The sequence below is a fragment of the Felis catus genome, chromosome E2 (genome assembly GCF_018350175.1).
Source record: "Felis catus isolate Fca126 chromosome E2, F.catus_Fca126_mat1.0, whole genome shotgun sequence".
Lineage (NCBI taxonomy): Eukaryota > Metazoa > Chordata > Mammalia > Carnivora > Felidae > Felis > Felis catus.
In genome coordinates this window covers 43,707,142-43,727,267 of record NC_058382.1, presented here as the reverse complement: position 1 = coordinate 43,727,267, position 20,126 = coordinate 43,707,142, and the positions used below count along the sequence as shown (strand labels likewise).

Genomic DNA, 20,126 nt, shown 5'->3' with positions numbered 1-20,126 from the left:
GGATCCCGTGCCCTGTACCCCTCAGCAGCACTGAGCTCTTCTCTGAAAACGAGATCTGTCAGTCTCAGAGTCCTTGGGGCCCATGGGATGCTCCCATTCCTCTGCCTCCGGGAAGATCCTGGCTAGACCCAGCCCCCACCTCTGCCCAGAAGCCCCACCCCTGCCCTCCAGGACCCTCCTGTGTAGGATGCCCTCTGGATCTAATAGGAATGCTTCTTCCCAACAGGAGGTAGAAGAATTCAGTTTTATCACCCAGCTGTCTGGCCTGACCGACCATCTCCCAGTGGCCATGCGGCTAATGGTGTCTGCAGGGGAGGAGGAGGCATAGACCAGCCACGTCATTCAGAGCAGTGGGGCCTCTGCCAACCCTTTGAGCCGCAGCACCTCTCTGGCCATGTCCCCTCCAGCGAGCACCAGCGGTGCTGGGGGAGGAGGGCAGAGACCTGGGGGGAGACTTGGTTAGTCCCAGGTGAGCTGGAACCAGCGCTGCCCTGCACCTCTGGGCACTCACTGTGGACAGAAGGGTCAGGCTGGTCTTGGGAGCCACAGCTGCCCAACAGTGCCATTCTTTCAAAACGTGATTTTCTACAAATCTACAGCACAACCTAGTTTGTAACCCGGGGGTTAGTATGAGAACCGGGTTTCTGTACTCTTTGTATCTCTTCTCAAGCTTCGTCCAGGGTTCATTATTTTTGTCTGCTGCCATGTTGTCTCGCATGCCTGCACCCTCGCATGCACGCTGCCCGCATGTCATGTGCCACACCGTAGCCACACAGACCCCTCACTCGGGCCTCACCCAAGGCCAAACTCCAAACACAATCAGAACCAGCCAAAGAAGCATTCCTGGGCATAGGGCCGCCAGCTCCCGCCTCCAGGCCGGACGGCTAATGAGCAGGGACCATGAGGGCCGTGTCCAGTTACCAGCAAGCCCGGGCTCTTCCCAGGGTCTTGCATTCAAGGGCGATTATTTTAAAAAGAAAAACAGAAAAAGTTAAGAAAACCCTTCACTTTAGAAGGTCTGCAGACCGTGAGGGAGAACACTGCTCAGGCTCCTCTCTCCCAGCCAATCAGGGCCCCTGAGTCTCCCCTGAGAGACTTCAAAGTGGGCAAAGGGAATCTGAGGAGAGAGCATCACTTTTTTATAGGAAGAAGGGGAACTCATGACACAAAGGGGTCAGGGAGCTTCAGGTTTTCCAAATGATAGATTTATAGCTTCTCTTCTGTCAAAACCAACACATGCCCTTCTTTCTGCCTGATCCCATTTCCCTTCGGGACACCTCTCTGCTTTGGGACCAATCTTTCCCTGGCTGAGCTCAGGAACTGTCTGCCTGCCTCTCGGTGGGGCTGCAGCTCTGTCCTCCCAGCCCCATCCTCAAAAGTGACCCAGGGCCCTGGATGAAGGGACAGGAAGCCAAGGTGCAGAAAGGCATGTCCCCTCACCATTACCAGTGTGTAGGCTGGGGGTGAAGGCCAGGGGCCACTGCTTGCCTGGGGCATGGAGTGGTACTGGTTGGCATCCAAGCCAGTAGACACCCACTCTGCCACCGTGACCTGGGCAGGGCATGGCAAAGCCTGCAGGTGAAGTCCACAGCTCCCCACTCCACGGCAGCTCTGCCTCTGCCTACCTTTTTAAACATGCCCGGAGATACTCCCCAGTCACACGAGGGAGGGTTGTGTCTGTTTTCCCATGCAAGGACCCTCCAACTCAGACTGTTCTTGACAACTCCCCACTGATCTCCCCTCCTTGAAGTGCCCTGACCTTGTGCCCACCTGGCTCAGAGCCAGCTCTGCCTATCAAGGCTGGGGAATGTACCAGGATCTTTCTGCCAGAAGCCTCCTCCTGGTGCTGGCACGCTGATGCGGTGCCTTGTCACCCAGTTGAGCTGCAAGAGGGACCAAGATGGGGCCAAGCAACCAGTCAGGGGCAGGCCCTGTGCTGGGGGAGGACACTCTTAAGAACTATACACACGGAAGCACTGGTTTGTTTGGGGCAGTGGGCTGCCAGCTTTGTTGCCAGGAGCACTCACTGACCAAGCCCCCAGCCCCACCCTGAGTCCAGAGCCAGGAGGGGCTGCTCACCACTGAAGGCACAACCCCATTTGGGCTCTCTGCTGTGCCTAAGGGCCTGGCCTTCAGGGCCTTGGCTAAGCCAAATGGGGCCCCCACTCCCAGGAGCAGCCAGGAATCTCTGCTCACACAGGTGGGGCCCAACTAAACACACTCAACGCCTGGATGGCTGGGACTGAGCAAAGGCCCCAGGCTTCAAGTTGGATGTGTGTCCAGGAGAGCAGCAGGGACAGAGGCCAGGGTTCCTGAAGCAGAGAAACTCCGGGCCCAGCCTGCATCCCTCCGAGGAGTCACCTCCCTCCCAGGGCAGCTCTACGGGAGCCACAGCACAGGGGTACATGCTTCTCTCCCTACTCACAGGGCGGCCTTAGGCAAGTCATACCTCCCTGTGCCTCGGTCACTTCCTGTCCTAACAAGGTCACCTCTGCCCAGCCTGGCCCTAGTATCTGGAGCCGGACCAGCCTGTGTCCCAGCTCCCCTTGCACTTCCCTCTGGCGCAGCTTCAGCATCGAGGACGCCACTGCCCAACCACATGTTTCATCAAGGCTGTGGACTCCTAGGGCCATGCACAAGCCAGACTTTTCCATTTTGATTTTTAAAAAACAAAGAAAACACTACCAGAATCTCAGATTCTGTGGCATCTAGGCCTAGGAGGGGTGGACACAGGGGTCACTCAAATCCCCAACTGAGGCCCCCATGCCCACTCCAGGCCCAGCCTCCTCCAGAGAAGCCAGGAGGCAGGGGTCAGCTTTAGAAGGAAACAGTCATTTCCATTTGTCCAAACCACCTTGAGTTTTAAGTATGAATATTAACCTTGATGCTTTTTAACTACTGTATTAACTTGCTGAGATTTAGAAATACTGTTTTAAAAAAAAACAAAATTTTTTAATTTCTGTATTTTTTTCTGTATTGTATCCTCATGGGACATTAGGGGTTTTATATGGTAAGCACACCTAAGGTTTTGGTAAAATTATTATCAAATATATATCCAGACGATTCTTCCCTAGAAGAAAAACAATCTTTACACCTGATAAAATATTTTGAAAAGAGAGGTGTTTTTCCCCTTTACTGGTGCTGAACAGAAAGATGGATAACAAGGATAAAATAAAACTGTGAGGCTCAAGGCTGGTATTCTCTTATTTGAGCGACAAGCTGGGGCCAGGCTGTGTGGGGGGGGGGGGGTCACCTTTCCTGCCTCCTCCCCAACAGGATGGGAATAGGCCAAGTCTGCCCTGAACTGCCAGAAAACTGGGCCACCTGGGTTCCTACTGTCTCCCTGTTCCCTCTGGAAGTGGGAATAAACAGTGAAGGACACCTTGAACGTAGGGAGAAGCACGGCTGGGGCCTCCTCAGGATTCTACAGCCTTCCCTAGCAAAGCAAGGCCCAGGCTAGGGTGGGATGGCTGCACGGCACCCACCTACCCCAGACTTCCAAGGTGGAATGGGGGCACACAGGATTGAATGGGTTTACCTCCTGGTTCCCCCTCCTGATGGCTGGTTTCCTGGTCTGCATCTCAGGAACTGCTATGAGACAGCCTCTTCCCTGTCCTCTGAACAGTAGCCTGAAACCAGGTGTCAGTCTTGGGTACCTGCTGATGCTGCAACACCGATGGCAGATGCTTATGGATGTGCCTTGGTAACATTACCCAAGAGATGAAAAGGACGGCCCTGTCAGGGTCTTTCAGGCCAGGACTGAGCCACAAGTCAGCATCTCCACCCCAGAAGCCCCTCCTAGCTGGAATCAGGCAGGAGGGACCCCAAGGTTCCCCAGTATAGGCCAGCGGCTCACAGAGGGGCAGCACACCTACCACAGCACTGCACAGCTGAGAGCAGCACATAACTTGCCTGGCCCAGCCAGCTCCCAGGATGGTAGAGGGAAACGCCACACTAGAGCTTTCTAAGCATTTTAGAACCATGGCAGGGGGGATCCCTGGCCCCTCCTCGGCTCCAAATTCAGTCAGTAGTTTATGCCGCCCATCACACCCAAAATAAGGAACCGGCAGAGCAAAAACACAAAAAGGGAAGAGGGCTTTGAGCCCGGAGGCCAAGCTGGGCCCTGAAAAGAGAAGTGCCTTCACCTTCCCTCCTAGAAAGCCACGCCAGTCAGAGCCCAGAGCCCTCAGGCCACTTTATTTCTTAACAGGTGAGGGTCACTGCCCATCGTCCAGGGTGTCTGAGAGTGAGAAATCCATGGTGATGTCTCCAGTGTGGGGGTGGAAATCCACGGTGTAACTGACAGTCTGAGGGCTGCCCAGCGGCGCTCTGGGGTCCGCCGTGGTGAAGAAGTACACTGCCTGCTTGCAGTGGGGGTTCCAGCAACAGTCCCCCTGTAGAAGCAGTGAGAAGATAGTGAGGGCTACTAGCACCCAAGCCCCCTCCTGGCCAGTCTCCAGCCCAGGCAACTCGCAGTGAGAAGCTGGTCAGAACCAGGTGACCTGGGGCCACTGAAGAGTTACAATCCGGCTAACTTGTAACCAGCTCACAGGGTGGGCCTGTTCTGGGACTCACGTGCACAGCACTACCTTGTCCTCTGCAGACTTCAGGAGGCCAGTGCTGACAGTGCTGTCCGGCGTGAGGTGGTATTCCATCCACAGGACGGCCCCATGGCTCCTCCCAGGCCTGGAGGTGGGGATGTTGGGCCAAAGACAAACAGCCACACAAGAGATGGGCAGGCACAGCCACGGTTCCTTACCGCTTTCCAGAAACCTCTGATCTTTCCTTCCTCCCCAATCAGGAGGCTGCTAACATTCCACCTGACTAAAGGCCACTTGGTAAAATGCTGAGCAAGAACCACAACCCAGAGCCCCACCTGCTCCCTGCAACCTGGCCAAGCACTTAGAGGAACCATGGGACAGGGGTTTTTCCTCAGGGAAGCAGCAGCTCCTCCCTGGGAAGGGAGGTGGAGCAGGATGGCCCAACTGTGCCTCACGATGAGTAGCCCTTACCAATTCCTAACCTGCTTAATTCCCAGCAGGGTTCAGGAAAATGGCCCACTGGGTAACCATAGCAACAAAAATCACTTTTCTCTATAGCTGTGATCCATCATGACACTTAGCTCAAAGGAAGCTGCAGGTGTGGGGGGATGTGCAAAGCCCACTCTGGCTCTCCCTCCCCACCTGGACACACCCAGAGGCTGTGGGGACCCACTATACACTCAGGGCCACTTTGGACCAGGAAGGGCAAGGCCCAAAAAAGGAGGCCATGCCACCCACATGAAAATGGCCAAAGTAAGTGCTTAGTCACCCAGGCAGTTAACTAGACAGAAAGCAGGCCCTACCACTCCCTTCCCCAGCTTACTGCACCCTGGAACCCGTTCTTACCTCCTCAGCTCAATGGAGCCCTCAGCATGGATCAGGTGTGGGGGTACTGGCTGCCGAAAATCAAAGGTCAGGATCTGCTGGGGCTCAGACAGACAGCGGCATGGGTACTCCCACAGCGGGTGGGGTTCGGCCTCCTTGCTCTCCCTGAAGTCCAGGGCACGCTGAGAAGGGAAGGGGAGGTGGCAGTGGGCAGAGACAGAACCAGAGCCACTGGCCTAGGAGATAAGGGGCTCTTGTCCAGTCTCCAAGGTCTATACCAGTGGTCCTTTACCTCCTTGGCCCAGGTCCCTCAAGGTAACTGCCACAGTCAGATGCCTCAGTGGGTCCTCACAGAAAGACCACACACACCGGGATCAAACCAGCTGCCTTCTCTACTCTCAGCTGCCATGCACAAGTGTCTTCTCAGAGAGTTACTTCACCTGAGCCTCATTTTTTCCCTTTTTAAAATGGGATGACGCTGCCTGTCTCAAGAGCTACTCTGAGGACCAAACATCAACACTGGTAAAAACATCTGGCACTTGGACACTTGCCCATTCAGTGACCATTACTGAGCACTACAGCTGCCAGATCACTCCTACATGAGGCTCCCAGTCTAGAGGGAGACAGGGAATCACAGTGCCTGGACACACCAGTGTCTGGCTGAGAATGGGGTTGGGCAGGAAAGCTGACCCACACGTGATCTCTGAGCAGCTACCTGAAGGTCACACAGGAGGTGGTAGAAAGAAGAATGTATAAAGCCAAGGAGTGAGAGGGCGCAGGGCACAGACCAAGTGGCAGGGGTGATGGATGGGGTAACATATGGGGCCAGACTCAGGATCAATAGGTTCACTTGGACTGGGTAAAGGAAAGCCAAGCGGGAGGGGTAGGAAACTGTGCACATGGAGTAGGTGGGTGGGACACTACAGGCAGGAACTGTGCCCCACCTACCTTAATCATGTCATCCATGATGTGTACGTCAAAACCTTCGCAGTCACCACAGGGACTCCGGATCCGCCATAGGTCCTGTGAGGAAGGCAGAGCCCTTGTCGACACCCAGTTGGGGATGGATGTCACAGGTTCTGTTGGACAGCACACAGACATCCACACCCACCCAGAGACATGAAAGTATGGTGACAAGAGCGAGAAGAGTCAGTGAGGTCAGGTTGGGGGGAAGGGGACAGCCCCAAAAAGGCACCCCTTGCTATTCCCACACACTTGGAAGAGACCCCATGATTGAAAGGCCTCAGAGACACCAAGGATCTGGGAAGGTCACTGAAATCTGCAAAGTGTCACATGATCAAGTCCTCTCCTACAGGGGACAATCAACCAGAGCCACTGGGATGGGGTTTCTTTGGGAAGAAATCTGTAAACCAGTTCCTGAGGCTCTGTGCCTATAAACAGGATGTGAGGACATTGGGAGAGAAGGGACCAGAAGTGCACTGAGGCTAGCCAATTTTGTGTCCCGTTTCCTGGATATATGTCTGGGAATGAGCATCATTCCCACATTCCCTCCTGGGCCATGAAAGCCAGAACTCCTGTGGAAATCTCGCCAGGTAAATAGACAACACAGAAGAAACGCCCAGATAATCACTGATGGAGACACTAAGCTACCAATGGGTGAAGCTGTTCTTATCAAAGAAATATCAAATGAGGTTCACTCTACTTCTCAGGTTGAAAGCATTTCAAAATCCTTTTAAGAAGAAACGTCTTTCCCAAAATGACTTTGTGACTGCTTCTGCTTTGATGAGGAAATTAAAATGAAGCTTTTCAATTTTTTGTTACATAAAGAAGCTGACTTTCCATCTCAAAATGCTTTTAACAACTGGAGCGTCAACTTTTAATAAGAACAGAGTGGGCTGCACAGCATGTCTTCTGAAACTCTTCATTTATGTTTTTTTTTAATTATTCTGATAAGGGATAATTGTAAAATGACAACACACAGCCATTTCCATTTCACATGCCAAATTACCGCATTTGTACAAAGGCAAGTCTCTTCCATTCAACCCTGCAGTGTGCTGATACAGAAAAGCAGAGGCCCATATCATTAAGACTCACATTGCTCTATTCGCACCCAAGGTCTCTGCAAGAAAATAAGGACCCCCAGCCCCTGCCCTTTCTGCAACAACTTCTGAGGGGCCTACCCTGAACTCCACGACCACAGTGTGCAGCGAGGCAGTCTGGGGCATCACCACAGCACCAGGCCCCAGATGCTGGTCCATGGCAGTCCGCACATACCAGAAGTACAGGTTGTGCCAGGGCAGCAGGCTGGTAGTGAAGAATGGTTCACCCAGGAGGAGAGAGATCTGGCAATGAGAGCAAGAAGGGGGGCCGAGATGTCAGAACGATTTTGCTAAAGGGTGAAGGACAGGTCACAAGGTTCACGGGAAACACGGAAATAAAAGGGCATCCATTCCCTCAACCAACAAGCATGCCAGGTCTGCACCTGCCCGAAGACACAAAAATGAGCAGACATGAGCCCTGTCCTCAGGAGTGCAGAGTAGAAGAGGGAACAGACAGGGCTGGGGTTATCCTTGTACAGTGTGGTTTGACAGACGTGAGGAAGGGACATGTGGAGGGACCCCAGGGTTGGGCCCTTCATGGGAAGGTCCAGTGTAGATAACATCTTCCTGAATGGCATCCTGTGGGTAGATTCCCATTCAGCTTATCATAACAAACTGTTATCAGTGCTCCTCTAGCAGTCTTCCTCAGTAGGTTCTGAGCACCACAGAAGTGGGGACATTGGCAGCGCAGTATCCCCAGCACTTTGCGAAGTGCCTGGCTCAGAGCAGATGGTTAGTATATATTTGCTGAGCAAATGAACAAATGTATGAATACGAAAAGCAAAGGACTGGGGATTCTAGCAGAGGTATACAGGGGAATAAGCATGGGTGTGAGAGCAAGGCCCATCAAGAGCTTGTTACATGAGTATGAAGGGTAGGATGGTAAAGGGTGAGGCCAGAGAGGTGGAAAGGAGTTAGGTTGCCCAAAGGCAGCTTATGAAAGGTCAAGGAGGCTGGACTCCTTCCTGATGGTAAGAGGGGATCTCTAAAAGCTTTAATTGGGGGTTCAAAATGAGAAGGAATGTGTTTTGGAAAGAGCCCTCTGACGATCATGAAACATACGGAGAGACCACCCACAGGGACTTGGGTGAGTACTGCAGTGGTCCAGGAAAGGAGCAGGGAGTGTACAGAAGGAAGGACTGGGAGACACAACAGATGTGGAGGACACAGGGCACCCAAGGCTGGGCCCAAGCAGAAGGACCTCAAGGGAGGGGCCGATCTGAGATGACATCTAGGTGTCTGGCTGAGGTAACAAAGATGCAGATGGAAACACCAAAGACAGAAAAGAGCTGGTCCTGAGTATTCCCTGCCCTGCAACATCAGAACAAGGCAAGAATGCCTGCTCTCACCCCTTCTATTCACCACACTAGTCACCTAGAGTCTAGCCAGCGCACCATCATCAGTGGCTTATAGAAGTGGAGTAGCTTTCTTTTTAACATTTATTTCTTTTTGAGAGACAGAGAGTGAGCTGGGGAGGGGCAGAGATAGAAGGGGACAGAGAATCCAAAGCAGGTTCCAGGCTCCTAGCTATCAGCACAGAGCCCAATGTGGGGCTCGAACTCACAAACTGTAAGATCGTAACCTGAGCTGAAGTCAGACGCTGACCAACTCAGTCACCCGGGCTCCCCAGAACTAGAGTAAGTTTTTATTTTATTTTATTATTATTTTTTTCAACGTTTATTTATTTTTAGGACAGAGAGAGACAGAGCATGAACGGGGGAGGGGCAGAGAGAGAGGGAGACACAGAATCTGAAACAGGCTCCAGGCTCTGAGCTGTCAGCCCAGAGCCCGACGCGGGGCTCGAACTCACGGACCGCGAGATCGTGACCTGGCTGAAGTCGGACGCTTAACCGACTGCGCCACCCAGGCGCCCCTAGAGTAAGTTTTTAATCCTCATCTATGAGAAAAAAAAAGGGCAACTTGTACTGAGTGTTCATGGCAGCATCATTTATAGCAACCAAAAAACAGAAACAACTCAAGTGTCCAGCAACTAATGAACAGATAAACAAAATGGGGCCTATCCATGAAATGGGATGTTATTTAGCAGTAAAAAGAAATGTAGTACTGATTTATGCTACATGGATGAACCTTGAAAGAAGCCAGTCTCAAACAGACCACACATATCCCATGATTCCACTTACATGAAATGTCCAGAATTGGCAAATTCGTAGACAAAAAGTAGACTGGTGGTTCCCTAGAGGCTGGGAGGGCAGGGGGCAAATGGGAAGTGACTTCTAATGGGCATGGGTTTCATTTTAGGTGATAAAAATGTTCTAAAAATTGACTCGTGATGATTGTACAACTGTATGAATATACTAAATCATGGAATTTCACACTTTAAGTGGGTGAACTGTATGGTATGTGAATTAGATCTCAAAAAAACTCTCCTTAAAAGAAAAGGCATAGGGAGAAATGGGCAAAAGACCTGAAGAGTGATTTCAGCTAGCTAGACATGGAGCAATTAATGGGCGCAGGAAACGTATTCAACACCAGTGGTTACTAGGCAAATACAAATTAAAACTCACACTCGTGAAAATGACTGTAATAAAAAAGACAATACCAAGTGCTGGTAAAGATACAGAGAAACTGGAACCTTCGTGTGTAATGGGGATGTGAAATGGTATGGCTTCTCTGGACAGTTTAGAAGTACCTTAAAAAGTTAAACAAAAATACTACACAACCCAGCAATTCTAAGCCTAAGCATTTGAGGGAAGTGAAAACACATTATCTTCACAAAGACATATATCAATGCTCACAGCAGTATTATTCTAACAGCCAAAAATGGTTAAGCGTCCAAATTCAGCTTAGGTCCTGATCTTGTGGTTTGTGAGTCTGAGCTCTACATGGAGCTCTGTGCTGTCAGGGCAGAGCCTGCTTTGGATCCTCTGTCTCCCTCTCTCTGCCCCTGCCCTGCTCACTCTCTTTCTCTGAAAAATAAACAAACATTAAAAGAAGAAGAGAGAAGAAGAAGAGAGAAAGAGAAGAGAGAAGGAGAAGAGAGAAGAAGAAGAAACAATACAAATATCCACCAACAGGTAAATGGATAAAAAAATGTGACATGACATATTATTCAGGATTAAAACGGAATAAAATACTGGCACATTCTACAACACGGATGAACCTCAAAGGTGCGACTAGTGAAAGAAGCCCAACACTAAAAACCATGTATCGTTCTACTCCATTTATATGAAATGCCCAGAAAAGACAAATTGATACAAAGAAACCAGATCAGTGCTTGCCTGGGGCTAGGGGCTGGGTGATGGAAATGCTCTAAAACTAGAGTGTGTGATAGTTGTACATCTCTAAAAATTTATTAAAAAATCACTGTACACTTGAAATGGGTTAATTTTATGGTATGTCAATTACATCTCAGTAAAGCTGTTAAAAAGCTGGTGAAGAAAGGTGATGGATTCCAGCTTGAAGGGCCTGTAGGATATGCAAGGAAAGCATCCAGTGGGCACTTGGACATGAGAGATTTGCAGACCCAGCTTTGGAGGCCAAAGATTCCCTTATGGGAAAGGACATGATCACCTAGAGAGAGAGGAGACACAGAGGGAGAGGAGAGAACAGACAGGGAGAAACCATCAGAAGACTGCTATGGAAAGATCAAGTGAAGGAAGAGAAACCCATGAAAAGCTCAGGAAGAGCAGCTAGAAAAATAAGAGAAAAACCTGGAAAAAGCAGTCTCTTAAGGCCCTAAAAAGAAATGTGTTGAGAAGGGAGAGGCCCCTGAATCATGAGGGCCCAGGGGGCCAGTGAGAGGAAAGGCAGCAGAAGACTGTGTTTACATCTCAGGTTTACTAAGGGGTGGGAGTAGTTTTAGAAGCAACGGGTGGTGGGTGGATTGTGTGACAAGACCAACCGTAGGGGACAGAAGATCAACTGCCGAGGTGGCAGGAAGTAAGCAGAACAGTGAAAAGTGAACCAAAATAACAGGAGTGAACGGGAGCTGGAGCACTGTAAAGGGATAAGGCAGAGAGGCCACAACAGGCGGCTATTCATCATAACAGAACCATTCTGTCCTCACTCGGAAGGAGCAGAGACCGGTCAGAGTTCAGAGTAGTTCATGTATTTGCAGACCAGACATCTATGCAATGCCTCACCACATTCCCACAGGGGCTGAGTTAGGTATGGGACCCACTGTATGGCCTGAGAAGAGAAGGGGGACTCAGGCCATCTCGGTGCTGTGCTGTCCATGCAAATGCAGAGCCCCTGCCACTCACCTTTTTACCCTCCAAGTCTGCAGATGTTAACAATTCAGGCCGTTTCTCTATTATATTAATTTTATCTTCCAAGTGATTAGCCTTGAAAATCTTATGAGGAAAAAAAATGAAAGTATTGTTTTTGTCCAGAAAAAACATCTCAAAGTTGTTTTGTATGCTTGCAGTTTTCTGGCCAAATTGTTCTAAGCACCACTTTTATCTGCTTTGTGAAAATCCTCTCCTCCAGGGGCATCCTGTGCACCAAGCAAAATGTTGTAAGAGCAAAAGAAATTTATCTTACAGACATATCAGCAGGACTTAGCAATAGGCTTGTAGTTCTGGTAGTTTCCTTCAGAAAGGAAATCAAAACCAATCGATGGCCATGGGAAGAAATACCATCATGGAACCAATCAGTCAGGTCAGCTTGTGAGTGTTGACTCCCTGGGCACTGGGTCCCAAAAACAAATCATAAATTCAGTTATATCACTGCAAAGATTGTAGCTTTTTTAGTTTTATGTGAAGCGAGGAGAAAAGCCATAAAAAATAGAGTCTAAATGTTTGCTGCTATTCAGCGACAGCCCCAGAAGACTTCTACACCAGCTCTCAAGGTGGGAACTCTCACCAGCTCCCTTACTGCCAAGACAGCATCAGAGCAATCAATCCCACACTCAGCAAGGCAGGCCCCTGACCTGCCTCCCCGCCCGATAGTTTAGTAACAACAGTCACTTACTTTTTTCATCAGTCTATGAGAAGCTGCTGAGCTCTCTACTGTAAATACCTAAAAAGAATACAATGCTATTAGAGATTCATTTGACAAAGAAATTAAAGATTAACGGGCGTCTGGGCGGCTCAGCTGGTTAAGCATTTGACTCCTGATTTCGGCCCAGGTCATGATTTCATGGTTTTGAGTTCGAGCCCTGCATCGGGGGTCTGAGCTGAGCATGGAGTCTGCTAGGGATTCTCTGTCTCCCCCTCTCTCTACCCTTCCCCCACTCGTTCTTGTTCTAAGTAACATTGAAAAAGAAGAAATTAAAGATTTAAAACTGGGGCACCTGGGTGGCTCAGCTGGTTGAGTGTCCAACTTCGGCTCAGATCACGATTTTGTGGTTTGTGAATTCGAGCCCCACATCAGGCTCTCTGCTGTTCAGCGCACAGCCCACTTTGGATCCTCTGTCCCCCCACCCGCCGCCCTGCTCTCTGTCCCTCCCCTTCTCTCTCTTTCCCTCTAAATAAAAGTTTAAAAAAATTAAAAAAAAAAAAAAGGTTAAAACCCAACAAGATAATTCCAAGGCAGAATGTACCACCTAACCAAGTCTACCTGTGCTCACTACCCACTGAGACAGCACCCATTTTCTGCACTGATGCTAGCAAGGTGCACTCAGACACTGGAGCTGCAGCTATATGGGAATAGCTACAGCCTGACTCCTGTCTGCACACGGAGGCAATAAACCCCAAAGCCCCCACATGCATGGCAGCTGCACTTGCAAAGGCCTTTAGTCACAGAACTGTGTGCCCAGACCATGTGATATTCAAACTCAAGAGCTGCCCTCAGGAAGCTGGCAGAATGCGGTCTGGTACCTGCTCTGCCCCAAGGTGATGGGCCAACAAGGAGAGCAGACTGCCGTCACTGACACACAGGCAGACACTGTCTGGCTTCAGCACCTGCAGGAAAATAACAACCTCAATACGTTTTCTTATAGCAGGTCAAGAAATTCTTGTTGGAAAACTGACAGAAACACTTCCTTTCTCCTAGCCCCATTAACTCACTCTGTGATCATTCAATCTACCCCTCAACACCCAGCTGGATCTTCTTGTAGCCCCAGACTTGTGCTTGCCTTGTAGGCAGTAAGCAGCCCCCACCCTCCAGTGCAACCACCTCACCCACCTCTCCCTACCCAGACCTCACTGTCAGGAGAGACTATCCCCAAGCTGTCCTACAAGGCCCACCTGAAGACCTGCCCCACTTGCTAGAGGCCATCTCTCAGTTTACCATAAGCCTCTTCCCTCTCTGGTCACAGAACAGACAGCTTGGGCTTTTGAGTGACTTGCCAAAGGCAGGGATTACTTTATAGGTCATAGATCCCTTTGAGAGAAACTTTAGATGACTGGGATCTTCCCTCGTGCCAAAATGCATGCATGTATATATGTGCACACATATTTCTGCATACAACTCCAAGAGGTCCAAAAGACACTTCTCCAAACGCTCTGTATAGTCCTGAGCTGAGAGACTCCTGCTACACATAGCAGGGAGCAAGGGTTTCAGGCAGGAGAGTTACATAACCAGACTCATATTTTAGAAAATTTTAGAAAGAATGCAGCAGATGAAAGGAAGAATGGGGTGGCTGAATCCACTGGGATTATCCACAGGAACTACTAGTGACCACAAAGGCAAAGTGTCTAGAGGGACAATGGCAGCGGCTGAGGTAAGGCTCCCAGGCAGAGGTTCTCACAGGACAGCAGAGAACAAGCCCTCAGAAAGTCTAGTAACATGCTTCCTGGCTACTATCTGAGTGCCCACCCAAAAGCCAGGTAGTACAGAAATCAAAACCTGCAAATTACAAGCAAGCGATGACCTGAGGCCCATGCTACAAACTCCTTCTTGACTATAACCACCCAAGGGGCTGGACACTTACTGTCCGCAGAGCCTGGATGTACTGATCAGTTCTGTCCTGATCGTTGATCTCTCCAAACCGAGGCCGGTTCCAGAGCAGGTGAGCTTGGCAGTCACACACGGGGCGTGGTGGATAGACTCTCCTGTCCTTTTCAGGGCTAGGCCAGGAAATAGACACACATGATGAGCATAACCTGCTAGACACCGGCAAGCATGAAGGTATGGCACAGAGATGGGCATAGGGATCTGCCCCACTAAAACTGAAACAAGCCATGGTGGGCACACCCACATCCTCTAGAGGGCATGAGTCCAGGAACTGGCTTTCAAGTAGGCATTAGAGGTTGGAGGGTCCCCCAACCCGAGACTTCTCATTCATGTCTCCCCCAAACAGGGGCCCTGCAACCAGGGCAGTCTAAGAACATGCCAATGGGCACTAACACATCTACTCACAAACTCTTGCTCTTGTTTTATTCTGTTCAGACACAAGCGTGCCCACTTGTGCCTCTACACTGTTTATAAGGCGAACTTATGTAAGTACACAGTATCACAGGCCCAGTGCTTCCCCCCACCACAAGACTTGGGGCATACCTGGTCCTCTGGAGGCTGTACCATACACAATAGTCATCATGGTGCGCTACCAGGTAGATGCTTGAGCCTTGGACAACAGGCTCTTCTTGTGGCAGGAAGTACACACACTGCATCCAGTGGTCCCGCCACTGAAATAGGGAACAGAGATATCAGCTGTCCCCAAGTTGCAAAAAGAGCAACGTCTCTAATCCAGGAGCCAAAATCTAAGCCAAAAATCAGCTTGCAGGGAGACCATGCTGTGGACTACAGATGACTACTCTTGCCACAGAGATAAATAAGAAGATTCTCAAGTCAGAGAGGTTCATGTCCCGAAGGCTTGCTGGCTTCAAGGATACAGCCCAGGGAAGCAGTCTTCCAGAAGGGTTTAGGAGAGGGGACTCCAGCCTCTCTGTCATGTGTGTGTGTGTGTGTACATGTGCATGCCTCCACCTCACGTGTGTGCACACACAAAGGAAGGCAGAGAGGGAAGGGGGAGAGAAAGCAAACATGGCAAATGTAAATACCTGTTACATTTAAGTAAAGGGCATCTCGATGTTTATTTTCATTTATTCTATGGATTTAGAATTTTTCAAAATAAAAAGTTGGGGAAATAGTACAGAAAGGTTTTGTTCTGTTTATTCTTTTGAATTAAATAGTTTTTAAAGACCTGGAATACTCTAAATTGTGAAACATGGTATACAATGATCCAGAGTCAACTTAATACGCTGTGTTGATCCTTTTTGACACTATAAACCCCACATACAGGATTCTATGCTAAGAAAATGCAAACAAAAAAGGAAAAAAAGCTATATTCTCAGGAACACCCATATTACAGATTTATACTAGCAAAAACTGGACCAAATGTCCAGCAGCTCAGAAATAGGTCTACAAAATCTTATTCAGAATATTCAGACACTGAAAATGGTAACTATCATGACTAGTGCAGCATGAAACCAGAAGTCAGCACTGACAAAATCTGTGCATATGGAAAGAGATCAAAGGAAGGGAGTTCTTAGCAGTGACAGGACCCTGAGTGACTTTGGATTCATTTTTGTTTTACACAAGGTTTATTACTCTCAAAACCTTTAAGCCTCTTTTTTAAAAAGAAAGAACTGTCCTAAAAAGTGGATGCCTGGCTCAATTCTGATGACACAAGCGTGTACTCATTCTCTGTCATCATCAGGAACTAAGAAAAACTTGGCCCCTGGGAGACTCCATCACTGCTGGGCGCAGACCCAAATGAGGCTGACACCAGCCTTACTTCTCAGGAAGCATTCCGCCCTCCCCAGATTTGGATCTAACTAAAACGCAGGTGAATGACAGCCCCAGGTATCTAAGATGTCTATTTGAACACAAAAGCTAGAAAATGACAATGTAACTAGACACACTGTAGAATAAGGAAACACAAGGAGGGAAAAACAGATTCTCTAAAACCTGTAGTTCATTCCTTACTATGCAAATTGACCCAAAGACAAAAGAAGCCGTCCCCAACCCCTCCCGGGCTCCCATAATGCTCCCTGATCATCATCAAGTCCTTCTCAACACGCCAGCCTCCCAGGTTCTTAAGCTAAAGGTCTGCTGACAGAACCCACTGACCAAGGTGAAACAAAATGAATATATTTCAAACCAAGAGCAGTTTAGTGAAGTCAAGAGAGAAATGCATTAGCAAGCAGCTCTTCACATTTCTAACAGTCCACAGGCCACCACTGGTAAACAAAGGGCACAAACTGTACAAAACACTGGTAAAGGAAGGACACAAAGTCAGGAGACCTGGGGACAAGCATCCACTACTGCCGCCTAGATAGAAGGCCCTGCTCCAATCACTCACTGGGTTGGGTCTCAGTCTCAGTTTGGGCAGTATGTGGTTACCCAGCAAGTCTTCCAGGGAATTCAAGGAGAAAATATACATAGTAGCACTTTGAAGATATGCAAATGAGATCATTAGCATTTTGCATTCTTATGCTAATTTGTATCCTCACACTCCCAAAGGGAAAGAAAACAGCCCAGCGTCAATCTCAATTCTGTAGAAGAATTCTGACCCACGCCCTCCTCCCGCCCCCAAATACACCCTGAGCCTGCAGAGGACCAGGATATGCCCAGGAAGTTCACACACACTGCTTGGAGTCACACACGCCCAATGCCAGACAAGTGGAGGGCAGAAGGGAGAAGAGGGACCTCAAAGGCCCAGGAGGGGGGAAGGGGACCAAGTGCAATCCTGTAGCAGTCATGACCCTTTGGCCTAAGCAGTAACTCAGAGAGCAGGGGAGCAGCTAAGGTCATCCTTAGAAGTCACACTAGAACTAGCAGATGAGCAATCAAGATAAACCCAGTGCCCAGCAAATGGTTAACAGGACAAGAAAACACAGAGAGGATGGTGCCCCAGGGCCTCCCAGGCAGAAAAGGAAGGCTTGATTCCTTGGCCCTGAACAGGCACCTTTCCCACTTTTTTTCCCTTTAGGTGTGCATATAAGGGGTGGACAACACGTGCACTTGAGAGAAAATTCAAAAGATATAAAAAGGTCATGGAGTAAAAAGTAAGTTTGCTTTTCACCCCTAACCTCTAGCCCCCTTCCCAGAAGCAACCATTTTTACCAATTTATGTGGATTCTTCCAAATATATTCTTATACACACCCACCACACATATACACTCATAAACACATACATCTTATTTTTATTGATACCAACATTGGCACAGCACACACTGTTCAGCACCTCTATTTTTGTTTCACTTAATGATCATCCTAGAGATTATTCTCCATCAGTGATAAGAGAGCTGCCTCTCTTAGCATCAGTAAGGATGCAGTCCCCTACTGGTGGCTTCTAGGTTGTTCCAGTCTTTTCTATTAAATCAGGGCTGCAGTGAGTATCCCAGCACACGTCATTATACACAGACACCAATCTATCCAGAACCTAAATGTCTGGAAGTGGCATCCTTCCTCTGATGACAGATTAGGTAGGCCTCCTTGTGCTCCATGGAAGCTGTGATGCTCACCGGCCAGTTGTCCCCACAGCTCTCCCGACAGTGCATTACCAAATTTCCTGAACTTCATCACTAACAGGTGGAAAATCATGTCTCACTGCAGTTTACATGTGCACTGCTCTTATGAGTGAGGCTGAACAGCTTTTCACATGTTAAACAGTACTCTGCATTTCCTTTTCTGTAGTTCACGTCCTCACCCACTTTCAACTGAGCTAGAAAAGTACCCGTTTTTTTTTTAGAAAAGCTAGATTTTGAGGCCACACAGAAAATAAGTCTGCAGACAGACTGTAGTCCTCCATTTCAACTTGATGTGAGGCTCCCTGGGATTACTCGGGGGCAAGGGGTGTGGGCTCTGAGAGTAGCTGTGCTAGGACTTGGGAGAGCCAGCACATCCAAGTTTCCCCAAGGGCCCCTCTGTGGCTGCTGCCTGAATTCGGCTGAGAGATCTATTTTATATCTTATTATGATAGGTAGCCTTGCCTTTTGGGGATTTTTGTTTGTTTAACTCTTCTCTGACATTGATTCTGACATAGCCCCTCCGGTCTCTAAATTCTTGTGAATCTAAGGTTCAACACGTTACTTTCCCACAACCAGAAGTGGGTAAGTTTCCTGATTTACATGAAAATGTGCTCAGGTATTATCTCTTACCTGTAGCTCCTCTGGGTCTGAGTGTGCCCAGAAGGGGGCCATGCTGCATTTAATCTTCCCCTCAGGGTCCATTTCAATGTCCCACCAAGAGAGAACCACCTGAGCTCGACCAGATGCCAGAGGTTCAAACTGCCGGCTGTGGCAGGCTGCTGAGCTACTGACTTGCTTGCTGAAGTCCACACTGTGGAAGAATATACAAGAACTTAAGTATATTTTAAACCCACACACTCCATTTTTAAGCTTTTATGGTGACATCACTAGCAATGGGACTTGTCTGCAATGGACTCCTGCCTTCAGAAGCAGGTGACCTCAGCTAGGTTTCCTTCTCACTCATGAAGAACTTCTAAAGACCCCAATTCCACCAAATATCTTAAAGCGCCATCAGCTGGGGTGGCTTCTTGGTACCTGAACATAGGCAGCACATCACTGAGGACAGTGAAGTCAGAGGACGACACCTGGTTCAGCTGAATGTCATAGACAGAGGGTGCACCAGGGCACCTCTCCAGTTCCAAGGGGGGGACGATGACCTGCTCTCCACAGCTGGTATGCACGGGGATAGGAAAGAGCTTATTCCACGACCACATCCTCCTGGACTCCACCAGCTGAGCATAGACAGTTGCTCTGTGAGGCACTGCCTCACAGTTTTCCTAAGTTTGTTAAAAAAACAAAAGAAGAAAAAACAAACCAGTATATTATTAGAAAATAAACCCACAATAATCCTCATGGATCAAAAGAGGTTTGTTCCAGGCATGCCTAAGTGGCTCAGGCTCAGTCAGTTGAGCATCAGACTCTTGATTTCAGCACAGGTCACAATCGCAGGATCTTGGAATTGAGCCCTGTGTGGGGCTCCACACTGAGCATGGAGCCTGCCTAGGATTCTCTCTCCCACTTTCTCTCTCTGCCTCTCCCCCGAGCGCGCTCCTCTCCCCTGCTTGCACTCTCTGTCTCTCTCAAGAAAAAAAAAGACAGAAGGGGGGGGGGGGGGAGAGGGAGGGGGGAGGGGGAGAGGGAAGGGGAGGGGGAGAGGTAAAGGGAGACGGAGAGGGAGAGGGTTTGTTCCTTAATATCAGGTCAGTTTAGCAGCATCTAACGCCTTACCACTATCAGAACAGTGAACTGTTTTTGGCCTAATGTCCTTGGGAAAGGAGAAAAAAGAATTTCATTTCAAAAAAAAGAAATTCATTTCAAAAAGAATACATGCTATATCTAAAATGATTTATGTCAGATAAATTCCTGGCTACATGACACTTTTAAATACTTCAAAAATAACCCTTAATTGTTATCATGCTGATTAACTCCCACATCAACTTTGAAGAAAGAGTCCAAGACTTCCTGCGAAGCAGTAATTCTGGCACTGGGCTCAGAGTTTCTCTTAGGTACAGCTCTCACCCAGACGCCAGAACCTTACTGCACAGCCCAATGGACAAGTGTCCACCCTCAGATGACCTAATCTCCTGGCCTCACTGGGCACTGCCAATTGCTCCCCTTGTTTGGTTTTGGCTGAAACACCTCATCCAGTTTCCCTCCTACCCCATTCTTTCACCTGACAGCCTCTACGCACCAGGCACCAGGGGCCCAGCCATGAGGAAGACACAGCTACTACTGGAGGGAAATGACAGGCATAGGGTTTCTCTACCTTAGTACTAGTGACCCCTTGGGCCAGATGATCCTTTGGTATGGGGCTGTTTGGT

At 49.0% G+C, this 20,126-nt stretch overlaps 2 protein-coding genes across 19 annotated transcripts in view; one reads left to right on the top strand and one right to left on the bottom strand.

Annotated features, from left to right (window-relative positions):
• Positions 1-3,190, top strand: part of SMPD3 (sphingomyelin phosphodiesterase 3) — an 83,612-nt gene extending 80,422 nt beyond the window's left edge. For all 3 annotated transcript variants that reach the window (XM_003998186.6, XM_006941665.5, XM_045047072.1), the window contains one exon: positions 227-3,190. In XM_003998186.6, coding sequence (XP_003998235.1) covers positions 227-328 — 102 coding nt within the window. In that variant the 3' untranslated portion in view covers positions 329-3,190. The remainder of the gene's footprint in view (positions 1-226) is intronic.
• Positions 3,191-4,170: 980 nt separating this feature from the next.
• Positions 4,171-20,126, bottom strand: part of PRMT7 (protein arginine methyltransferase 7) — a 46,148-nt gene continuing 30,192 nt past the window's right edge. For 8 of the 16 annotated variants that reach the window (XM_045047060.1, XM_045047059.1, XM_045047061.1 and 5 more), the window contains 13 exons: positions 18,841-19,082; positions 18,436-18,616; positions 14,828-14,955; positions 14,262-14,397; positions 13,207-13,290; positions 12,359-12,406; positions 11,930-12,076; positions 11,650-11,739; positions 7,508-7,669; positions 6,315-6,389; positions 5,388-5,602; positions 4,576-4,686; positions 4,171-4,394 (listed from right to left, as the gene is read on the bottom strand). In XM_045047060.1, the coding sequence (XP_044902995.1) occupies positions 4,187-4,394; positions 4,576-4,686; positions 5,388-5,602; positions 6,315-6,389; positions 7,508-7,669; positions 11,650-11,739; positions 11,930-12,076; positions 12,359-12,406; positions 13,207-13,290; positions 14,262-14,397; positions 14,828-14,955; positions 18,436-18,616; positions 18,841-19,082 (1,827 nt within the window). In that variant the 3' untranslated portion in view covers positions 4,171-4,186. The remainder of the gene's footprint in view (positions 4,395-4,575; positions 4,687-5,387; positions 5,603-6,314; positions 6,390-7,507; positions 7,670-11,649; positions 11,740-11,929; positions 12,077-12,358; positions 12,407-13,206; positions 13,291-14,261; positions 14,398-14,827; positions 14,956-18,435; positions 18,617-18,840; positions 19,083-20,126) is intronic. The other 8 variants (XM_003998184.4, XM_006941663.3, XM_045047062.1 and 5 more) reach the window with 7 other exon arrangements.